This window comes from Elgaria multicarinata, chromosome 18 (genome assembly GCF_023053635.1).
Source record: "Elgaria multicarinata webbii isolate HBS135686 ecotype San Diego chromosome 18, rElgMul1.1.pri, whole genome shotgun sequence".
Classification (NCBI taxonomy): domain Eukaryota; kingdom Metazoa; phylum Chordata; class Lepidosauria; order Squamata; family Anguidae; genus Elgaria; species Elgaria multicarinata.
This window is the reverse complement of record NC_086188.1, coordinates 21,509,723-21,531,196: the sequence shown is the minus strand read 5'-3', so window position 1 is coordinate 21,531,196 and position 21,474 is coordinate 21,509,723. Positions and strand designations below refer to the sequence as shown.

The following is a 21,474-nucleotide window of genomic DNA, read 5'->3' as shown; positions in this document are numbered from 1 at the left end:
GGAGCTCTTTAACTCAGATGACAATATGATGAGTTACATGCCAGATTGTTCCACTGTCTTCCTCACTGTGTTTTTCTTTTCTTTTTGAAAGGTTTTTCTTTTAATATACACCCTCAATATGTGGGAGAGATTTCACCAAAGAAGCTGCGTGGATTTACAAATGCCACAGTGGCTGTTTTTTTGACACTAGGGAAAGTCGCAGGACAAGTGATAGGCCTTGGGTAAGTGCATCTACTTATTTACTTATTTATTTATTAAATTTATATAACGCCCCATAGCTGAAGCTCTCTGGGCGGTTTACTTAGGGGCAATTAGTGCCCCCTGAGGTTAATTGGGCAGAGTGAGGAGTCACTTGAGGTGGTGTTGCATAAATTATGCCAAATCCGAGTGTGCCAAAATCCAATAATGGAACACTCACGAAAGATCTCCGTCAAGGCATTGGGCTCCAAATGTTTATTCTCGAGAATAGGTGATGACCTGGTGCTCTCGCGCTACAAAGACAGGATCACACCGGGCTGGGGGGCAAGACTAGCTTATATACTTCTAGGCAGTGGTCAGAAGGGGAGCTGCACCTGAGATTGCCATGTGCTTTGCCTGTAGCCCTTCCTCTATTGGTGATGCGGCTAGTGGCCGTTTCAAGGACTTGGCTGAGTTTAACTGGTCAGTGTTATTTCGAACTGACCTATGGAGTTGTCCTGGCAGTTAACCAGCAATGTGGATTCAACAGGATTAACCTCGTCTGTGAAGAAAGGGACTTGGAAGTCACCTACCTGCCACTTACATGGGGGTAAATGGAATTCTTTATTGGGGCATCTGGCCACTCCCCCCTCCCTGCCTTGTGCACCCATTTACTTTTCTAGGTATGTGCGTGTCAGGGGCAAATGGACACTCTAGTTTATTCTTCAGTGGTACAATCTTTTGAATCCCAGCAGAAAGGGGAAACTGAGGCACACAAACTCTAAGATCATATGTACAAAGTGGTAGGGCAGAACCAACACAGCCACACAAAAACACATTATTTTGGACCCGTATTCAAGGCCCATTGCATAGAGAATCAAGTGATTCTCCTGAATGCAAAACAGTGGGGGAAATCCACACAGGTACACAAAACAGTAATAATAATCCATTGCAAAAGGGGGAACGGAGAGCAGACTCGCCAAGCTGAGTATGTGTCAGCAGGGCGGTGGGGGAAATAATTACAATAATGATAACAGTACTACAGTACTACTCCCCCCATCCCACTTTTCCAAAGTCAGGTTTATTTTTAAGGCAAACACAAAACAAGAAAGAGCCACAGTGATATCTGAAAGCCTTCCTTCCTTGCCCCTCTGGTCCCTGGACTGAAGAGCCAGCTGGCCCTCACCCACACTTCACGTACCCTCCAGTCCTTCATTAAATGTGTGCACAAACCCGGCGCCACTAATTGCACACACAAAGTTAAACTGGCCACCACCACTCCTCTGCTGCTGCTTGGGGAGGGGAGTGAGGGCAGAGAACAGCAGCTGGCTGCCCCATCCATATTGTCCCAAAGTGCTCTTGTTGCAGCCCCTTTCCCCAGTTCTGAAACAACTCCCTTGAAAGCCTTTGTGGAATCCAATAGCACTAACTAAAAATGAAAATAATCCAGGCTTCTTAATAGATTTCTTCATTTCCTCCTGAAGTTGCATGTTGAATTTGGGGGCTTTGACTTTGGGTTTGGAGATGTGAAAATGCGATTCCAGGGATCAGAGCTGAGGCCTGGGCTGCAGGAGAAAAGAAGTGTTTCAGTGTCAGCTGAAGCCAGAAGAAATCCAAAGAACAAATGATATTCTTTTAAATATTTTATGTTGAAACCATGGGTATATGTTGTAGAACTTTTGTTTCCCACCTCCTTGATTTCATATATTTATCATACAGAATTTGAGAGAATAATAAATAAGCAATTGCAAAATAATCCAGTCCAAAGAACAAACTCATCATATATCAAAACCTCTTGCATTTGTTACAAAGCAAAACCTGGGCTGTGCTTCATGGCTGTGCCCTGATCCATGAAATAAAATCTGTTGTTTCAGGAGGAAAGGTGACACAGCCACACTGAAACTCTCAGGACTTGAATTTGCATGCTAAAATTATTCCCTCCACTCAAAAATAAAAAAGGATTAAAACATTCTACTTGACATTTGAATAATGATTGAACTTTCCATTTGGAGAATGTATTTCAGTTTTCTATGGGGAGAGGAGAGAACCTAAATATTTAAATATTGGTGCTGCTCCATCATCATGGCTGCCAGATTCAAAACAAGCTAGCGGGACTCATGTGCCTTGAAACGTTGTGTGTAGAAGCAAGAATGGTTTACCATCATATCACATGGCCACAGTGGAAAGACTAAGGTTGGCCAAAATAACCCTACTGGAGCCTGGCCTGGGACTGAGGCCCTTTCTACACCTAAGGATTATTCCAGGAAAATGGAGGGATCATCCCTCATGCTCCCGGGATTCCCTGTGTGTCATTTGGACATACAGGGATGATCCCGGGATGATCCTGAGGGAAAAGGCAGGTGTAGAAATGACCTGAGTCTCTGTAACTCCACTGGACCTTGCAACATCAGCACATAGTCAGTTGTGGCTTTTGTGTGGCATGAACGCAATAGTATTCTTCTCCTCCTACAGGGAAATGTTAGGAAGTGAATCCTTGTGGCCTTTGCTGCTGGCATTTAGCGCACTCACAGCAGGGATCCAGCTCGTTACGCTCCCTTGCTTCCCCGATTCCCCATCCTACCTTCTGATACAGAAGGACAATGAAGAAGGCTTCATGAAAGGTAAGAGGCCCTTCTGCAAGTCTTGGGAAGTAGGGCTGGGAAGGGCTTTGGCCCCTGAGAGCCAGGCTTGTATGTGTGCTCAGGTGTGGGCTCCTGCCAGGCCTTGGCCGATGGGGGTCCCAGATCCTCCCCTCCCTCTGCCCTATGCTATCAGACCTCCCCACAGACAGTCAAGCGAGATGAGGAGAAGGAGGGGACGTAAGGAGGCAGCCATGCTTGCTAAAGATCTTGGAGAGCCACTCCTGTGAGGCCAGACTGTAGGAAGCTGCTTTCAACTGAGTCAGCATAAGGGAGCTTTGTTAGATCAATGTTCTTTTACCCAGGGATGAAATCCAAACAGCCCTTAAGCACGACTCCACCATTCCAGCGACAGAGGGTTCAAAAGCGCTTTATTGATTAGTAATCAAGGCCTGGTCTCTTCAAAGGGAGCAATCAGACAAAGACATTGGGAATTCAGCACAGCATTTGAGCCTGCAAGGGGCAGGGCCCAGTAGCAGCATTAACCAATCAGAACATAACACTGGGGCATAGCTAATTTTGCTAAACAATTCTCTTTGTTTTATAAACAATCCCTTTGCCTTACAGTAAGTTACAGAAAGTTAACTTTGACACAGGAGGACTGGAGCCGAAGCTCTTGTTTATGTGAGAAGACAGATGCAAGGATGCACTCAAGGAAATATTCTCACATGCATGACATTTTGCCTGCTGTATGATAGCTACTTTACAGTTTCCTTTTAAAAATGGAGACACTTATGCTAACAGCTTCACCTGTTCACTTCCACGTGCGAGTGGAACTGGGCTTCTCATGTTGCTGAGTGTCCTGGACTATCTTCTCAGCTAGATGGTATTTTAGCCCCATGCCTGGTGTTGGGCATATTTATTTATTTATTTATTTATTACATTTTTATACCGCCAATAGCTGAAGCTCTCTGGGCAGTTCACAAAAATTAAAACCACAGTAAAACACCCAAGAGGTTAAAACACAATTACGAAATACAGTATAAAAAGCGCAACCAGGATAAAACCACACAGCCAAGTTGATATAAGATTAAAATACAGAGTTAAAACAGTAAAATTTAAATTTAAGTTAAAATTAAGTGTTAACATACTGAGTGAATAAAAAGGTCTTCAGCTGGCGACGAAAGCAGTACAGTGTAGGCGCCAGGCGGACCTCTCTGGGGAGCTCGTTCCACAACCGGGGTGCCACAGCAGAGAAAGCCCTCCTCCTAGTAGCCACCTGCCTCACTTCCTTTGGCAGGGGCTCACGGAGAAGGGCCCCTGTAGATGATCTTAAGGTCCGGGTAGGTACATATGGGAGGAGGCGTTCCTTCAGATAACCTGGCCCCAAACCGTTTAGGGCTTTAAATGTCAATACCAGCACTTTGAATTGGGCCCGGACCTGGACTGGCAGCCAATGAAGTTGTAAAAGGACTGGCGTAATGTGATCTCGCCGGCCAGTCCCTGTTAATAACCTTGCTGCCCTGTTTTGCACCAGTTGAAGTTTCCGGACCGTTTTCAAAGGCAGCCCCACGTATAACGCATTGCAGTAATCCAAACGAGAGGTTATCAGAGCATGGATAACTGTAGCTAAGCTATCTCTGTCCAGATAAGGGCGCAGCTGGTATATCAGCCTGAGCTGATAAAAGGTGCTCTTTGCCACTGAGTTCACCTGTGCCTCAAGTGACAGTTCTGGATCCAAGAGCACCCCCAAACTACGGACCTGATCCTTTAGGGGGAGTGCAACCCCGTCCAGGACAGGGCAAACATCACCTCACCAGACAGAAGAACCACCCGCTAACAGTACCTCCGTCTTGTCTGGATTGAGTTTCAGTTTATTAGCCCTCATCCAGTCCATTACCGTGCCCAGGCACTGGTTCAGAACAGCCACTGCCTCACCTGGGTTTGATGAAAAGGAAATGTAGAGCTGGGTATCATCCGCATATTGATGACACCTCAGTCCACATCACCGGATAATCCCCCCCAGCGGCTTCATGTATATGTTAAACAGCATAGGGGATAAGATAGAGCCCTGTGGAACCCCATGGCTTAGGTGCCATGGCACAGAGCAATAATCCCCCAGCACCACCTTCTGGAATCGGCCATCCAAGTAGGAGCGGAACCACTGCAACGCAGTACCTCCAACTCCCAGCTCAGACAACCTATCCAGAAGGATACCATGGTCGATGGTATCAAAGGCCGCTGAGAGGTCCAGGAGAACCAACAGGGTCACACACACCCTGTCTCTCTCCCGACAGAGGTCATCCCACAGGGCGACCAAGGCAGTTTCCGTTCCAAAACCAGGCCTGAAACCCGATTGAAATGGATCTAGATAATCCGTTTCATTCAAGAGTGCCTGGAGTTGTCCTGCAACCACCCGCTCAAGCACCTTGCCCAGGAAAGGGATATTAGCCACCGGCCTGTAGTTGTTAACATCTTCCGGGTCCAGATTAGGCTTCTTCAGGAGTGGTCTAATTGCCGCCTCTTTTAAAGAGGCCGGCACCACTCCCTCTCTCAAGGAGGCATTTACAACCTCCTGGACCCAGCCGGCGATCCCCTCCTTATTTGATGTAATGAGCCACGAGGGGCAAGGGGCAAGCACACAGGTGGTCGACCGGACTTGGCCAAGCACCTTGTCCACATCCTCGGGCCTCAATAACTGAAACTCATCCAATAAAACTGAACCGGACGGCGCTCTGAACTCCTCTACTAGTGGAACTGCATTAAGTGTGGTGTCCAATTCATGACGAATCTGAGCGACTTTATCTTCAAAGTGCCGTGCAAACTTGTCACAGCGTGCTACCGAGGGTTCCACCATCTCTCGCCCTGGCCCAGAGTGTAACAGGTCGCGAACCACCCGGAAAAGCTCCGCCGGACGACACTGAGAAGACACAATGCTGGTGGAAAAGAACTGTCTCTTTGCCACCCTCACCGCCACAGAGTAGGCTCGATAGTGAGCTCTAACCCGTGTTCGATCAGACCCAGCATGAGTCTTCCTCCACCTGCGTTCTAGCCGTCTCCCCTCTTGCTTCATTGCCCTCAGCCCAGGTGTATACCAAGGAGCTGACCGGGCTCTGCTCAGAGGGAGAGGACGCTTGGGTGCGATCGTGTCAACCACCCGAGTCATCTCTGCATTCCACAGAGCGACCTGGGCTTCGACAGGAGCACCGGCCATATCAGCAGGAAAATCACCCAGAGCCCTCTGGAATCCATCGGAGTCCATTAGCCTCCGGGGGCGGACCATTTTAATAGGCCCCCCACCCTTGCAGAGGGGAAAGGCCGCCGAGAGTCTAAACCTCAGTAGGAAGTGATCCGACCATGACAAGGGAGTAGATGTTAGTTCCCCCACTTCCAGATCACCATCCTCCTGCCCAGTCGAGAAAACCAGATCAAGCGTGTGTCCCTTTGCGTGTGTTGGGCCGATGACATGTTGAGACAGCCCCATGGTTGTCATGGCAGCCATGAAATCCTGAGCCGCTCCGGATACAGCAGCCTCGGCATGGAAGTTGAGATCCCCCAGAACCACCATCCTGGGGGTCCTCAACACCAGGTCCGAGACAACCTCCGTCAGCTCAGGCAGGGAGACTGTGGGGCAGTGGGGTAGACGGTACACCAGCAGAATCCCTAATCTGTCTCAAGGACCCAACATACAGTACAAACACTCCAGACCAGCACTCGACTGAACAGGAAGCCTAGAGAGGGAGATTGTATTCCTATAGACCACGGCAACCTCCCCTCCCCGGCTCTCGAGTCTGTGCTGGTGCTGCACCGAGTACCCAGGAGGGCAGAGCTGGGTGAGAGCAACCCCCCCCCCAGTTCACCCACCCAGGTCTCAGTGATGCATACCAGGTCAGCCCCCTCATCCACAATCAGATCATGGATGAGAGAGATTTTGTTTTGGACTGACCTGGCATTCAACAGCAGCAGCACCAGACCCGAGAGCAAGCTGATAAGGCCGCCAGGAACCATCTGGTTGGGAGAAGGACTAGAAGAGGGGATAGCTGTAAGGAATCTGTCTCCTCTTCTCCTCATCTGGCCTGTTCCTCCCCTAGCACCATACCTCCCCCTACCTGTGACCACAGTTATGCAGGCACCCCCATATTCCCCAGAGCTCCCCAGGCAAATATTAAAAATTATTTAAAAATTGATTAAAATTTTTTGAGAAATTGCTGTTGGTTGCTGGTTGGCTGGTGTTCTCCAAAACAGGGTGGCTCCTCTGCGTGACGCAAAGCGCACTCGGCGCCGCACTCGGCGCGCGCCGAGGCGCTGCCTCTGGCCGGCTGGAGCTTTACCTTTAAGCAAGGCGGGGCACTACTCAGCAGATGTTCAGCAGCTGGGGGAAAGAGAATGCAGAGCCCAGGCTCCTGCAGCCCCAAGGTCTTCTCTCCCCACTGCAAGCGCATGTGTAGGGATTTTGGCTACTAAGTGCTACTGAAATGGCACTGACTGAAGGTGTGCAGAAGTGTAGTTGTATGGATTTTGTCAGTTCTCAGAGGAGATAGAGAAGAACCACAGGGAAAACACAGGAGAACAATATTTGATGACAGCATCATGTAAATGCCCCACAAAGTGAGTGAATAAATAGTAGCAATTCCAGAGTAAACACATTTATTTATTTATTTATTTATTATTACATTTTTATACCGCTCAATAGCCAAAGCTTTCTGGGCGGTTCACAAAAATTAAAACCTTTAAGAACATAATAAAACATCATGTGAAATCAGTGCTGATCAAAGGGTGGTGATGTTGGGGCACATAGATGGATTCAGACATTTAATTCCTTTCATGCCACAGCCATTAGGCAGCTCTGGGGTGAAGGTGACCATCAAGCAGAAATCAATGACCTCAAGAAGGAGAAGGCAGCCATGCCGAGCACCAAAAGCCTCCGGGTGCTTGAGGTGATGAAGACGCGATCTCTGCGCTGGCAGCTGTACGTGATGATCACCGTCATGACCACATTGCAGCTCTGTGGCATCAATGCAGTTGAGTCTTAGCTTTTGAAGGATGTTACGGCGGCGGCAGCAGCCTGAAAGTCAGCAACCTATAGGTCCAGCAGCCCCACACAGAAGCAAGGTTCATAGAATCAACACAGACAAGGAGAGCCCATGCCCTTCCTTGGCTCTTCAGCCCAGCCATCTCCAGGCTCTGCCTTCTGCAGCGCACATGAGCAGCAGCCAGGCAATCTGGCTCCTGTCCAAGTCAGTTGTACATTAACAGTCTTTAACTATGCAGCCACACCACATCAGCTAGCACTGTCCCTTTGGTTCATGATCCTTCCCCAGAGTAGACCTCCCTCACTTGACAGCAAATCTGAGGCTGATGTGAGTTTCAAGGGGTTGTTACTGGAAGAAACCACTCCAGGAGGAGCCTCCACAGACTCCAGTGCAAGGAAATACTCTTGCATGTGGAAGGAAGGGGTGACTAACTCCCTGCTGGCTGCGTGTGCAGAGAACAGGGCCAGGGCTAGATCTACACTAGTTATTTATAGCAGTATTAAGTGCACTGATAACTGTTGGGGGAAATTCCACATTCCACATACTGCTTTCAGGATGCTGCTTCCTGCTTTTTCTTCAACATTATGCAAAATACCGCAACAAATATCATTGTTTGTCCTATGAGTTCATAGAATCATAGAATAGCAGAGTTGGAAGGGGCCTACAAGGCCATCGAGTCCAACCCCCTGCTCAATGCTATAAATTCACAAGACGGATATAGTGTTACCATGGTGGCATCGTAATGATTTGACACAAGGTGTAGTTGTGGCCCAGGAGTCCTTGCACAGGAGTCATCTAATGCCCATAAGAGCTGCTGGATCATGTCATCCAGCTGCAGGTCTCTGGCCTTCTTTCCTTCTAAAGCCCAGATGCAGCCTTCTTTTCACCACTTCGGCCTCTTTCAGATCTACTTCTACTCGTTCGAGGTCTTCCGCACTGCCAAGTTTGAAGAAGAGCTCATCCCATACGTTGCACTGGGAGTTGGGATCTGCGAGTGCCTCTCATCCATCTTGTGTGTAAGTTCAAAGAGAAGAGAAGACCTTGTTTTAAAATGGGGGGAGACCATCCTGTTCCCCTCCCTCCCCGCCCCGCCCCCTCTCTCTGCACAATAAAGGACAGGGCAGTGGGGAGGGAATCACAGATATTTTCTTAAAAATGCAAACATATTTTAAGACATTTGATACACATTCATAAAGCTTCCATCCTATAGAGACCGGAATGAGAAAATTCCATTGCATACTGTTGTTTTTATACTGTTTTTATGTTTTTAAATTTTTGTATACTTTTAATGTTTACTATTTTTAATTGTTGTAAACCACCCAGAGAGCTTCGGCTGTGGGGCGGTATATAAATGTAATAAATAAAATAAATAAAATAAATATTAAGAGAGCAGGGCTTCAGGGTCCTTCGCAGAACAACCACCGTATATTTTCAAGGCCAGGCTTCAAGACAGATAATGAAGAAAGGACTACAGAGGATATTGGCTCCGAATACTGATGCCAACACTGGATATACTTTTGAGGCAGCGATTTGACCAGCCTCTTCCAATGCTCCATTTTTTTTGCCTTCCAGAGTTCCCTAATCGAGTGCTTTGGGCGGAGGCGGCTGCTGTGGGGAGGCTATGCCTCAATGGTCCTGGTGCTCGCGCTGCTCACAGTGACCCTCTCGCTCCAAGTAAGGGGGTCTCTTCAGCCATTGAAGCAACTACCTCAGGCAGCTGATTTGAGGTGCTATTAAGGGGGAGGGAATGACGGGCCATCTGCTTTGACTTGGGGGCACAGTCCAAAGGCCCATCAAAATGTTCCTTGATGCTTCTCAGTCACCAGGAACTAGTCCCCTTCGGCTTAACCCCCTTCAGCACCCAACACCCTGGCTGCCTTAGCAAGAGTCCGGAGGGACAGTTTTTTCAAGTCCCCTTTTCCATTCTAGCATCACTTCTTTTGGATGCACTACTGCAGCGTCATTCTGATCTTCCTCTTTGTTCTCTTCTACGGCATTGGGCCCTGTGAGTACCTACGCATTCAGCATGGTGGGCAGAGACGGGGGGACATGGCACTTCAGGCCTGCTCCAACACTTGGAGGTCATGAGCAGCCAGCCTGGGCTGCAGACCCTGGGCAGACCTGCCCTGCCCTCAGTTGGCACGGGACATGCCCAGCCATTGGAGGAGAGTGACGGAAGCCTTCTCAGTGCTGTTGTTAGGCAGCCACCAAGTATGTGACCTTATCAGTTCTGTGCCCTACAACTCCCCCTGACACCAGCATTGTGGCCTAGAACTGGGAAGATGTTGTGCCAGATTCTGCTCAGCCCCCTTCTCCAGGAGGGTTGAATGACGCATGTCCAGGTGTCCAGCAAGGTTTGCATCTGAGCCCATCTGAAAGGCTGCATGCTGTTCGCTCCTGAGAACTGTGCCTTATGGGTGGCTAGTGCAGCTAGGGGCATGCAGCATCATGCCTACACACCACATCCAGCCTGCACAAACATCCTGCCTCTAGAAAAGCACCCCTCCATCCCCTGAATGACTGCTCGACGGTTCATGCGAGCTGAGGCCCTGGACCATGACCGCCAGAAACGCCTCTTGCCAGGGTCCTCCCGCAGCTCTGTACAGAAACATCTCCTCTCCACCTGATGTGGGGCCATGAGGAATGTGTGCTGCTTACTTACTGTGTGTCAACTTCTCTTTGTCTTCACCAGCTGGAGCCACCATCTCCGTCATGGTTGAAATCTTCAACCAGAACTTCCGCCCATCTGCCTTCGTCATCGTGGGGATCATCAACTGGTTGGGTCTCTTTCTGCTCGGGATGATTTTCCCGGTCATTGTGGTAAGAGACCAAACCACCAGATCACAAAAGTCAATGAGGATGGTTCTGTAGTGGCTCCTTTGCACCATCAATTGAAAAGGAAACATGCAGAACATACTGGGCTTGCTCGGTGGAGCAGATGCTTCTCCATGCTTACCTAGGCCCTAGCTAGCCCAAAGTTTGCAAATACTGTTTTGAGAATGCAATACATTTTTCTTTTAAAATTTAACTTTTCTTTTATTTCTGTTTTCAGGAATATCTTGGTCCCTTCTGCTTCTTGATCTTCATGGTAATCCTTGCTGTTTCAAGTGTTTTCATTTACCTTTTCCTTCCAGAAACAAAGGGAAAATCCATCATGGAAATTACAATGGAGTTTAATAAGTTGAATTATGGAAAGACTCATGTTTTTCCTACAGAAAATAATTACCCAAAGGAAACCAGTTTTTGTACCAGGCTTTAACTCCCCAGTTTCGAATCTCTATTTCTTAGGGAGTTGTCCGTTGTGTTGCTGATACAAATGAAACTGTGGCATTCATCCAAGCTGGAACATTTACAGTTACATTGCTCTGTCATTCTCTCGGCTTCACAGAGAGCTTCATCAGTGAAATCCTCCTGTTTACATCCTGTTAACCAGAAGATCTGACTAGGCCCTTCCCCAAGATATGTTGCTGGGAGCTGCCTGTGTGTCCTAACACTGCCTCTCCTTTTGTGTTGTGGTGCTAACATGTTCCAGCCCCACAAAATGCCATTCACCAGTTGCTGTGTCCCAGAGGAGCCCTCCCAAGTCGTCGAACTGAAGCTCAAAGGCTGTGAATGAAGCCACCATGGAGGAGGGAGACGGTGCAGTTTCCATGGCCCACCCTAGAAGGACTGGAAGCAATGGCCTCAGGCAGCCAGTGTGAGCCAAGCCCTGCATCCCAATGCCAGTAATGGATTGGTGGTGCTAATTCTTTTTACATGAGTATTTAATTGCTTTGAGTGCAAATACTGGAGGAAAATAGAGCATAAATGAAATAAATAACAATAGCTAATAGGTGAGGAAGATAAGGGTATAAGTTCCACAAAGGGAGGTCCCTGTGCCTAGAAGCCTCTTGATGCCAGCACTGAGCGACAAAGACCGGAAGACTGAGGGAATCCATCTACTGAAATCTGCACATGTGCTCTTCACACCTTATGTTCAATCCCAACTAGCGTACATACTTGGTACTTGCACGTTTGTTTTTTTATAAGCCATTGTTGCGTGTGACCAGGACCTGAAGAGTTTTAGTCTGAATGAGCCACAGGCTGATCACCCTCCTGTTTGAAGCTCTTCAATATGTAAGACACACACACACTCAACTTGCTCCCTCCAGCGCAGCTAAAACCAGGCAGGTTCAGATGCAAAGCTTACAAGATGCTACTACCAATATCTAAGACAAGAGTGGCCTGTTGGGAGCTTGACATGAACCCTATTGGATTGGTACTGAGTCTCTCCCCTCACCTCCCCATAACAAGTCAACAGCACTATTAGCTCTGCCATGATGTCTCCCTATCATTCACCTAGAATCTTACGTACACAAAGACGAATTGTAAATCCCCAAAGCATTTCTCTCATTCTCCAAGGACCTGGTCTCGTTAGCTCACAAAGCAGTGTCAGATGTTGACATAAGAAGTGGGCCTTCCTCATCCCTATCTCTCCTTTTGTATATCCGAAGGGTTGAAAACACTCCGTTTGAGTCATACCAGTAAAGGGGCGATAGGGTCTGAGAGAGGTCTTGCTATGCCAGCAGAAACATCCCACCAGAGGAGTGGTTCTGCCAGTGGAAAGCCAAAATGGGGTGGAGCCATGGGCAGGAAGGGTGCAGAGGAAGTGCACACTAATGCCCTAGCCATGGCTGAGCCTCGTCCTCCCTTCAGTAGGACGGATTGTCTTCTTATACGCTACCTCTGCATTTGCAACATCTCCGTGATGTATTGTGAAAGAATAGCGTAACTCAGAATACTATCACAGCACAACAACAACATATAACCCCACACAGCAAGTTCAGAAGTCAGATGATGGGGTGTGTGGCACAGGACGTTCTCTCTCTGGTCCCATAACATACACACTTAGAGCTCACAGTGGAAGGAAACAAGGGGGAAGAGCACTTCGTATAAAACAGACTGGCTTCAGAACACACAGGGGAATTAGAGACATTGCTATAGCACTTCCAGATGTTGTTGGACTACAACTCCCATCTCCCCTGGCCATTGACCTGTGGTGGCTGGAGCTGTTAGAAGTTGGAGTCCAACAACACCTCAATGCCTCCAGAACCATGGATTCCCATCCCTGTGTTCTGCACTGATTTGGCGTACTGAGTCCATTTCCATGTGTCACGTTATAGGAGGGACTTTGACAAACGGGTGTCTCCAAAGGTCCATGTGTGGACCAGGATGGGGAAGGGGCTAGAAAACAAGTCCTATAAGGAGTGGTTGAAAGGGCTGGGCATATTTAGCCTGGAACATTTATTTATTTATTTATTTAGTATATTTATTTGTATCCCACCTTTTCCCCAATACTGGGCCTCAGGGTGGAGAAGATTAAAGGGAAACATCAAAGTGGTTTTAAATGATTTTAAATTTTGTATACTTGTTTTTAATGTTCATTGTTTTTAACTTCTGTAAACAGCCCAGAGAGCTTTGTCGATGGGGCGGTATATAAATGTAATAAAACAAATGAATAAATAAATCTGGGGGGCATCTACACTACTGCTTTAAAGCACTTTAAAGCGCTTTATAACAGTTTTGACAACTGATGGGGCCCAGGACACACTGCATATACAGGTTTCAAAACGTTTTCAAAGTGCTTTAAAGCGCTTTAAAAGCAATAGTGTAGATCCCCCCCTGAAGGGCTGCCATGCAGAAGATGGAACAGACCTGGCCAGATCTACACCTTGTGTTGACTCATTAAGAATGTGGACTATATGGAATGTGGATTGTGCCCCAACAGTTATCAGTGCACTTCAATACCGCTATAAAGCAACAGTATAGATTTAGCCTTGTTTTCTCTTGCTCCTGAGGGCAGGAAGCCAATTTTGGCTACATGTAATGATAAATCTCCTGACCATATGAGCTATTTAACAGTGGAGCAGACCATCCTTCTCTGGAGGTATTTCAGCAGCAGAAGCCAGATGCCCATCTGTCGGGGATTTTGTACGTATACCCTATTTTGCAGAATCTACACTGAGAAGGGGTGTTGGACTAGATGTGCTCCATGGTCTCTTCCATGATTCTATTTGTATCATGCCTGTTAGATTGCAAGCAGTTATTTTAAATTATAAGCTACCCTGAGTGCACTGGAAGAAAATATAATGTGGCAAAGACTCCACAGAGGGAGCAAAGTCGTTACAACTGTTTGCAGAAAGAAAAGACAAAGTTCACTGGGCCCAATGATGGAGCAACTCTACCTCACCCCATGGGTGGACCACACAGAGGAACCTACTGCAATCACTCTCTGCTGTCTACATGGGGACTGGACCCCACCTGTGCCAGGAGTTGGTTCGTCCTCTCCCAGGTACAAGCGACCCACTGCTTCATTTCCTGCTTCATCAGAAGGAGAGAGCACAGGCCTGAAGCAACAGGAGGAATTCAGGAGTGCAGTGGACTGGCCAAACTTTTCACGTAATTGTTGTTGAACTCCATCAGGACAAAGTGCAGACAGGGGCCGAGAGAAGGGGGTTGAATGGATGGCAAATTCCCTTTGCAAAGACAACATTAAACCTGGTGGAACTGGTGCTATTCACTCTAAGCTTGCTGGTTTTGTTTTCTTATGCACAAAACCAGAATTAAGATGTGTTTCTTTCTTTTAGGAGGCTATTGATTTAGCCTTTACAGTGTGTCCTCTTCCATCTGCCTCATCCAAAAGCAAAAGCCAGTGAGATGTAAAAAGAAAAGAAAAAGCCTGAAATGTCCCCTTCCCCTCTGCAGTAAAATTGCTAAGACCTCTTTGACAAGATACATTGGCAGCCCCACTTGGGTGCCACAAATAGCATGTGTTCAGCAGTTGCTGCAAGGTGTGGACCAATTTGAACTACCCCAATGAACTTCCCTTGGTGAGAGTTTCAGCACCATTGCGATGCAGAAAGAATCCCGTCCTTCCCTATAAATCTGGACCACTCCCCATGGGATGGCCTCTCCATGAATGCCCCACTTCCTAAACAGGCTGCTGGCGACTTAAGAAATACTGTCTGGAAGGTGGGAGGAAGGAGTGAACATGTACTTCACACAGCATTGTTATAATGGGGTGGAGAAGAAGAGTGTCAACTGAAAATTGGTATGTTGCAGTACCACAGGGGCAGGCAGTTTCAGTGGGTCCAGGGGCCAATTTTCAACTCTTGAAATACACTGCACACACACACACACACACACCCTGCGCAAACCACTGTGGCCACATTTGGCGGTGGCAGAAAAGCAGCAGTTCCACTTCCAGACAAGACCCATGGGGAGCCTGCACCTTTGTCTTAATGTACAATCACACTCCAGAACCCACACGTGCACTAAGACCAGATACAAATTCCCTGCCCACCTTCTTTGAAAGAAAAAATGTGGGTTTTATAAAAAAACAAACAAACCACATGGACCACCCGCATTTGGCGGCAATCTGGCAGCAGCAATTTGGGGCAAAAGAGGCTGCAAAAAGGAAGAGGGTCTGTGTGTTGCTTACCCCTGCACTACACGAAGGCCTAGAAAATCCAGCTCTTACATTTTCAGCTTCTTCCATCTCTTGTTTAAGCTATCCTAATAGCAAAGTCATTATCTGAGGGCCTATCCTTACATAGCCAAAATGGAACCATCCACACACAAGAGGGAGGTTCACAGAAGTATAAAAAAGGGGGGGGGAGTATGAGAAAAAAAACCTAATGGGGAGGAGGGGAGTACTGGCAAACAGCCCAGTGAGAACTGAGAATGCTGAATAGACACAGAATGGTGGCTGTCGGGGGGGGGGGGGGCAACTGGAAAACTGGGGGCAGGGGGTTAGGGAATGGAGTATTCTGGAAGAGGGCCCGGCTGGCTGGCTGAAACCCTGAGAAGCACTCCATACTGCAACATTTTGTTGCAGGCCCCACTTGTACATTCTTTAGTGTGGCTGTGTTTTATTATACCAATTTTGTGTTGTACACTGTCCTGAAATCCAGTGAGTTAACATGCTACATATCAATATTTAAAATGTTAAATATGAATAGGGAACAAAGATGTCTCAGAAATTAAGGCAAATGCCACAAGAAGGGAAGCTGCAGAAGACTGTTGTGCGCAGAGCCCTCAGGATACTCGGTTAAGGATTTTGGGACACAAACACTTACACTGAACCGTGATATCTGGCTGGCACAGGTGGCAGCCTGCAGACTTGAGAGAGGTGCAGAAAGTGGCTGGGAAAATATTCCTCTTCCCTTTGCAAACTGCTTACTTGGTGCAATGCAAATAGTTATTACAAAATCTGGGAAAGGTTACGGGTGCTAAGCAGTTCCCACCACGAGGATTTTGATGCTTATTCAATGTGAATGTTATTCTAGGTATATCTTTTCTCTGCCAGCTCTGGGTAAGATGAGGCTGTCCTTGAGCGTCAGCCTGGGAAGAGGTCACAGCACCATGAAGGCGGTTGCTTCTCCCAGTGTGGGAGTTTGGCTTTTGCATTTGATCCCCAAGATGTGATCTCTGCAAGCTGCTAGCAGAAATGCCCTTCTGGTGCATTCTGCAGTGGCAAATGTAGGGCCAAATCAGATACTGACGTGGCACCTACACTTCCGCCCCCAATAACCTTGGGTGCAAGTGGGGTCCCTGGAGGCTTTAAGGTGCCAGGCTGGGCAATGGGAAGGCAGTGCCCATCTGTGACCCAGCCCTGGTGTCTATAACTGAAGCCTGACAGGGGGAAGGGGGAAGGCGTAGGTCTCCAACACATCCCCAAATCTATCTGGTTTTAGCAACCTGTTGAACACTTGGGAAACTCTGCTGAATGCAAGGATGCAATGGAGGTGGAGATGGAAAACCATCTTGTCACCAACATTGCCAGAAAGCAGGTACGATAATGCGCTCTTGCTCCAGTTCGATCATATTTACCGTGAGATTTGCACTTTCTCTGCTCTGTCTCTTTCATAACCCCAATTTCTCCAATAAACCAGGGAACTGGGTGCACAGGAGTGATTGGTTTCATAGCCTCTTCCATGATCTCACCATGCCATAGTGTGACAAGGGCCTTAATAGGAGCCTGAAAATTTCCCCAAGAGCCTTTAGGAACCCCTTGGATCCTGTCATTCTTCTGGAGCAACTTATAGAATTTTATCTGATACAGCAAAAATGGCCACTGTCAAGCTAAGCTGCTCCAGGAAGAGGCCAAATAACCTTCCGCCCCCAGTCTCACGCTCAGTCAAGAAGGCTGGATGGAGACTGTGCCCTGCTGTAAGTGTGGGGCTGTTGACACAGCCAGGCCACCCCGTGATTGTCATGGCAGCCAGGAGCTGCCTAAGGTAGCTGCCACATGACTGCTGAAACCCCTCAGGACCACAGTCTCCAGGTTTTCCAGAAATACTGCAGAAATCACCTCGGGCAAGGAGATGGGTGGACAGTGAAGTGGTCAGGACAGTCTGTACAACACTCAAATCCAGCACCAGAGCAGCAGGTCTCCTAGTAAGGGAGAAAGTTGCCTTACAGGGGAGAGCAGCCCTCCCCCGCCAGGTGCTGCACTACATTTTCAAAATGCCCATCAGCTCAAAATGGCTCCCAGAGAATTTACACAAATCAGCACTTAGAGCTCCATCACACCAGCGATTTATCACACACTCACCATGCCTGGTATGTGGTTTTACTCACATGATGTCATCCCTGTGCTGAACTCATTTCTCCTCTTCCCCTCCATTTTTCATTCCCTTTTTGAGCAGGGAAAGTCTGGATTATTTTCCCCAAGCAACTTTAATGCGCCCTTAAGCCTCTGTGTAGTGCTGTCCCTTCACTTTTTCCTTTATTGGGGACATGTGCTTTGAATGGAGTCTTGCTGACAAAAGGGGAGGGCAGGGCAGTTCTCCTCCTCCAGCATGCCATGTGGAATGCTGGAATGAATGGACTTTTTACTGCTCCAACCCCAACCTTCTTGCCTGCAACACCCTCATTTTTAAAGGTAAAAAGATGAAGCTTGGGACCTTGAGAGCTCTTAAGTAGCGCCTTCAGCATGCCAAGTTTGAATCATATCAGTTCATCCCTTGATTTTTTAGGATTTTTAAAAATTCACCTCCTCCCACTTAAACCCTTTTCCTGATAGTCCACCAATGCAAAAGTCCACCTGTTTGCAGGATCGATTTTCCTTTACTTTGATCTTGCAAAGCTATGCATCTTCAGTTCATAAACTAGAGAACTGCTGGTACCCTTACTCGAGTAAATCCCATTGATTTTAACTGCATTTACATCCAAGCCATACTAAAATCCAATCCATGCTTACCTTTGAGTAAACCCTATTGAACAGAGAGAGACTTACATCTGAGTAAACACATATAGAACCGACTTTAAATAGTGTGTGGTCACTCAGAAGCTTGTTTTAAAAGTCTAAAACAGCAAGGTGGAAATAAGTGCTCTGCAACCTTATGCTTACTTCAGAGGTCTTACTTCTGTTTACTTCAAACCATGATCACTGGGTCTTAAACAAGCTTGTTTAAAGTGGTGCATAAGCCAGCAGCCATTTGCCTAACCACCACCTAGGTGTGACTTGTGGTGTCATCCACAGCCCAAAGGTATGGCCTGATGGAGGGGGAAAGAACCCCAAGTAACCCAGGCCCTGTTGTTAGATTGGGGCTTGCTTCCTCCTCCAACAAGCCATGCTGCCCAGGCTTGGGTGACACAGCAAGCGGCGCCTAGGCGGGTAATTAGGGAAATGCTGCCGTGGTGATTGCGCGGACCGGACCCATCCCTGCCGTCCGGTTTACAATGTAAAAGACATTGTAAACAAGGAAAGGGATTGGAAGAGAGGAGGAAAAGGGCAGGGCGGCGGTGCTTTCAGTTGCTCAGCTAGAAAGGCAGAACACGAGGGATCCTGGCCGCAGGACTCGGCCCTGCTGGGTCTCCGCGGGAGCCAGCAAGACCGCCTCGCGGCCGGGCCCATCAGCTACGTGCGGCTGGGCACGGGCGGCGCTCTCGGGGCTGCCGCTGCCGCTTTAAGAGCGCGCTCCCGCTGCCGCTTGAGGTCACGAGCGCTCTCTCGGACAGCCTACAAAGCGAGAAGCCGCCTCGACGCCTAGTTGTGCGTGCGCCGCCAGCAGCAGCAGCAGCAGCAGCAGCAGCAGCAGCAGCAGCAGCAGCAGCAGCAGCAGCAGCAGCAGCAGCAGCAGCAGAAGATAATAATAATAATAATAATAATAATAATAATAATAATAAAATCAGCATCGCCTGCAAGATGCCCATGTTCGTGGTGAGCACCAACGTCAGCCGGGACGCCGTGCCCGAGAGCCTGCCGGGCGAGCTCACGCAGCAACTGGCCAAGGCCACCGGCAAGCCCGCCCAGGTGAGTGAGGAGGCGATCCCGCGGCGCCCGAACGCTCGGGGCAGGAGCTTCGCTCGCCTGCCCGCGGACATGTGTTAGCCGTGTCGGAGGCGGCCTGTGGGCTGCCTGGAGGGGAGGGGAGGACGAGGAACGGCGCTCCACTTGTGCTCAGAGACGTTCTATGACCAAATCATCCGCCCCCGAGGGCGGGGTGTGCTGCAGTCCTTCTCTCCCCTGGCTCAGAGAGGGAGCGGGTTCCAGATGGGCTCTGGAGTCTGAAAGGGAGAATCTAGCCCCAGGAGTGCGCTGGGATTTGCGTCCAGGTAACGCCCCCGCCGTAAAGGAAACTTGTGTGTTGCAAAGGGGAGATGTCTTCAGTGTGTGCATAGTGGAAAACGTCCAAGCGCACGCGCTCATGACAGTCCAAGATTTGCAGGCAGCTGTGTCCATCCACAGCTGTACCCCAGTTCTAGCTGACTTCATCTCCACTGGGAGTAGGTGTTTTGTAAATCGAATGAGCCTTAATTGCCCGTTCAGTACCCAGCCAGCCCAAAATATTTTGCATTACATCCAGGATTGTAAAAGGGATGTGGTTACTGAGAAAATCCATTTTTCCCTCAGCAATTGTGAGGATTGCAGCTAAGCTCAAGTGGGGGTGGGGGTGCCAAAATCCCTCTATTAGGCTCTGCTACACCACTGATCTGTGCCAGAACAGGAAATATAACCTGTTCTAACATGGATACAGGTTAGCTGGCCAGAGGGATGTAGAAACACATGGAATTAAAGACTGGTCAAAAGTGCATTTTGAACAATTAATGTTTATCTCAACCCCTGTGTTAATCGATCCAGATCAGAGGTAAAAGAAGCCTCTTTGTTGATTTATTTCCCAGTACATTGCAATCCATATCGTGGCTGACCAGTTGATGTCCTTCGGGGGTTCCTCTGACCCTTGTGCCCTCTGTAGCCTGCACAGCATTGGCAAGATAAGTGGCCAGCAAAACAAGACTTACACGAAGCTGCTGTGTGACCTGCTTACTAAACACCTGCACATACCTGCAGACAGGTGAGATGAAACCCAAAAGGTGACAGTACCAGGTGTCGGGAATGTGCTTTGGTATTTCTTGCAGGGAGTGTTTTCCTATGGCGATCCCCAGATGATTTGGACTACAACTCAAGAGATCTGGGTTCTAGTCCCTACTAGCCCATGGAAGCTCTCTGGGCCAATAACAGACTCTCAGCCCAGCCTATTTATTTATTTATTTATTTAGAGTTTTTTTATCCCGCACCTCAGCCAAAAGGCTCTCGGAGCGGCTTACAATGTATCAATAAAGAAGACAATCCCTACCCTCAGGCTTACATTCTAAAAAAAAAAAAAAAAGACGTGACACACAAGGAAAAGTGGGTGGGGAGGGAAGAGGGAGAAAATAAAAAGAAATTAAGGAGACTGTTTAGGCTGGTGGGAAGGCCCTGCTCCGTCCTCTCATCTCCCAATGGAGGGGCAAACCAACAGCTCCTTCTTCCCCACAAGGTGAAATGTTAGCCCTGTGGGGGGGGGGGGGTGTCCAACTGAAGCAGGCCCCGATGGTGCCTGCCTGCTCCAGTCTCCCTCGCAGGGTGGTTGTGGTGGTGGTTGTGAGGATAAAATGGAGAGGATTGTGGGGGGGGGGTTGGAGGGGGGGGAAGGCAGCGTATAAATGCAATAAATAAACTACCAGAACTTCTGGAATAAACTCTCAAAAACATCTGGAGGGTGCTTGGATGGAATGTGGATGGGAGCAGCCTCTCGCCCGTTGGGCTCATCAGGAGGTTTGTTTCTTTCACAGGGTCTACATCAACTACTATGACATGAATGCTGCCAACGTGGGATGGAACGGGTCCACCTTCGCCTAGCAGCCTGCTGCTGCTGCTGCTGCCGCCCCTCCCGGCCCGCAGCTCCGCTGTAACGCTGCCGCCTCATGTGTGCGCCTGGGGCGAGCGCAAATAAAAGCGTACTAACAGGGAAAGGCTCCTCCGCGTGTGTGTGACAAGGGGCCGCCCTTGCCTTAGGCGTTCTGCGTGAGGAGGGCCCTTCCCGAGGGAGGCACACACAGCCGCGGCAGTCCCGTCCGCGCTCTGGCCGCTGCGCTGCCGGGGAGGGGGGGGGGAGAGCTCTCCTGCCGAGACGCACGGGCAGGGCCCGAGGAAGGCGGGGCTTGGGGGCCTGGGCCCACGACGCTCGAGCTCCGCCTGAGGCAGTTGACGTCGCGAATCACCATTGGATGGGCCCATAATGCGTTTTGCGCAACGCATTCCCATAATGCGTTGCGCAAAATTTGCATAGCTTGCTTCGGGGAGCTTGGTTGGCAGTTCGCCTCCCGCTGCTGTTGCTGGGGGAGGGTCTTGGTTTCTAAGGGCGGCGTTCTGCCCA

The 21,474-nt window shown here is 48.8% G+C and overlaps 2 protein-coding genes across 2 annotated transcripts in view; both read left to right on the top strand.

The window, feature by feature from the left end:
• Positions 1-12,329, top strand: part of LOC134410509 (solute carrier family 2, facilitated glucose transporter member 11-like) — a 31,938-nt gene extending 19,609 nt beyond the window's left edge. The window contains exons 5-12 of the mRNA XM_063143802.1: positions 92-221; positions 2,650-2,798; positions 7,590-7,777; positions 8,695-8,805; positions 9,362-9,463; positions 9,719-9,794; positions 10,482-10,609; positions 10,842-12,329. Coding sequence (XP_062999872.1) covers positions 92-221; positions 2,650-2,798; positions 7,590-7,777; positions 8,695-8,805; positions 9,362-9,463; positions 9,719-9,794; positions 10,482-10,609; positions 10,842-11,048 — 1,091 coding nt within the window. The 3' untranslated portion in view covers positions 11,049-12,329. The remainder of the gene's footprint in view (positions 1-91; positions 222-2,649; positions 2,799-7,589; positions 7,778-8,694; positions 8,806-9,361; positions 9,464-9,718; positions 9,795-10,481; positions 10,610-10,841) is intronic.
• Positions 12,330-18,824: 6,495 nt separating this feature from the next.
• On the top strand, positions 18,825-21,070 carry MIF (macrophage migration inhibitory factor). The gene is made up of 3 exons (XM_063143803.1): positions 18,825-19,088; positions 19,958-20,130; positions 20,891-21,070. The coding sequence occupies exons 1-3, from the start codon at positions 18,981-18,983 to the stop codon at positions 20,955-20,957; spliced, it is 348 nt and encodes a 115-aa protein (XP_062999873.1). The 5' UTR covers positions 18,825-18,980; the 3' UTR covers positions 20,958-21,070.
• The last annotated feature ends 404 nt before the right edge of the window (positions 21,071-21,474 follow it).

What these genes read in the sequence shown, in the direction of transcription:
- MIF (XM_063143803.1), top strand. Translation starts at nt 18,981, where the DNA reads ATGCCCATGTTCGTGGTGAGCACCAACGTCAGCCGGGACGCCGTGCCC. An exon ending in CCACCGGCAAGCCCGCCCAG is followed by an intron (nt 19,089 to 19,957) that starts GTGAGTGAGGAG and finishes TTTATTTCCCAG; the next exon opens with TACATTGCAATCCATATCGT. An exon ending in CTGCACATACCTGCAGACAG is followed by an intron (nt 20,131 to 20,890) that starts GTGAGATGAAAC and finishes TTTCTTTCACAG; the next exon opens with GGTCTACATCAACTACTATG.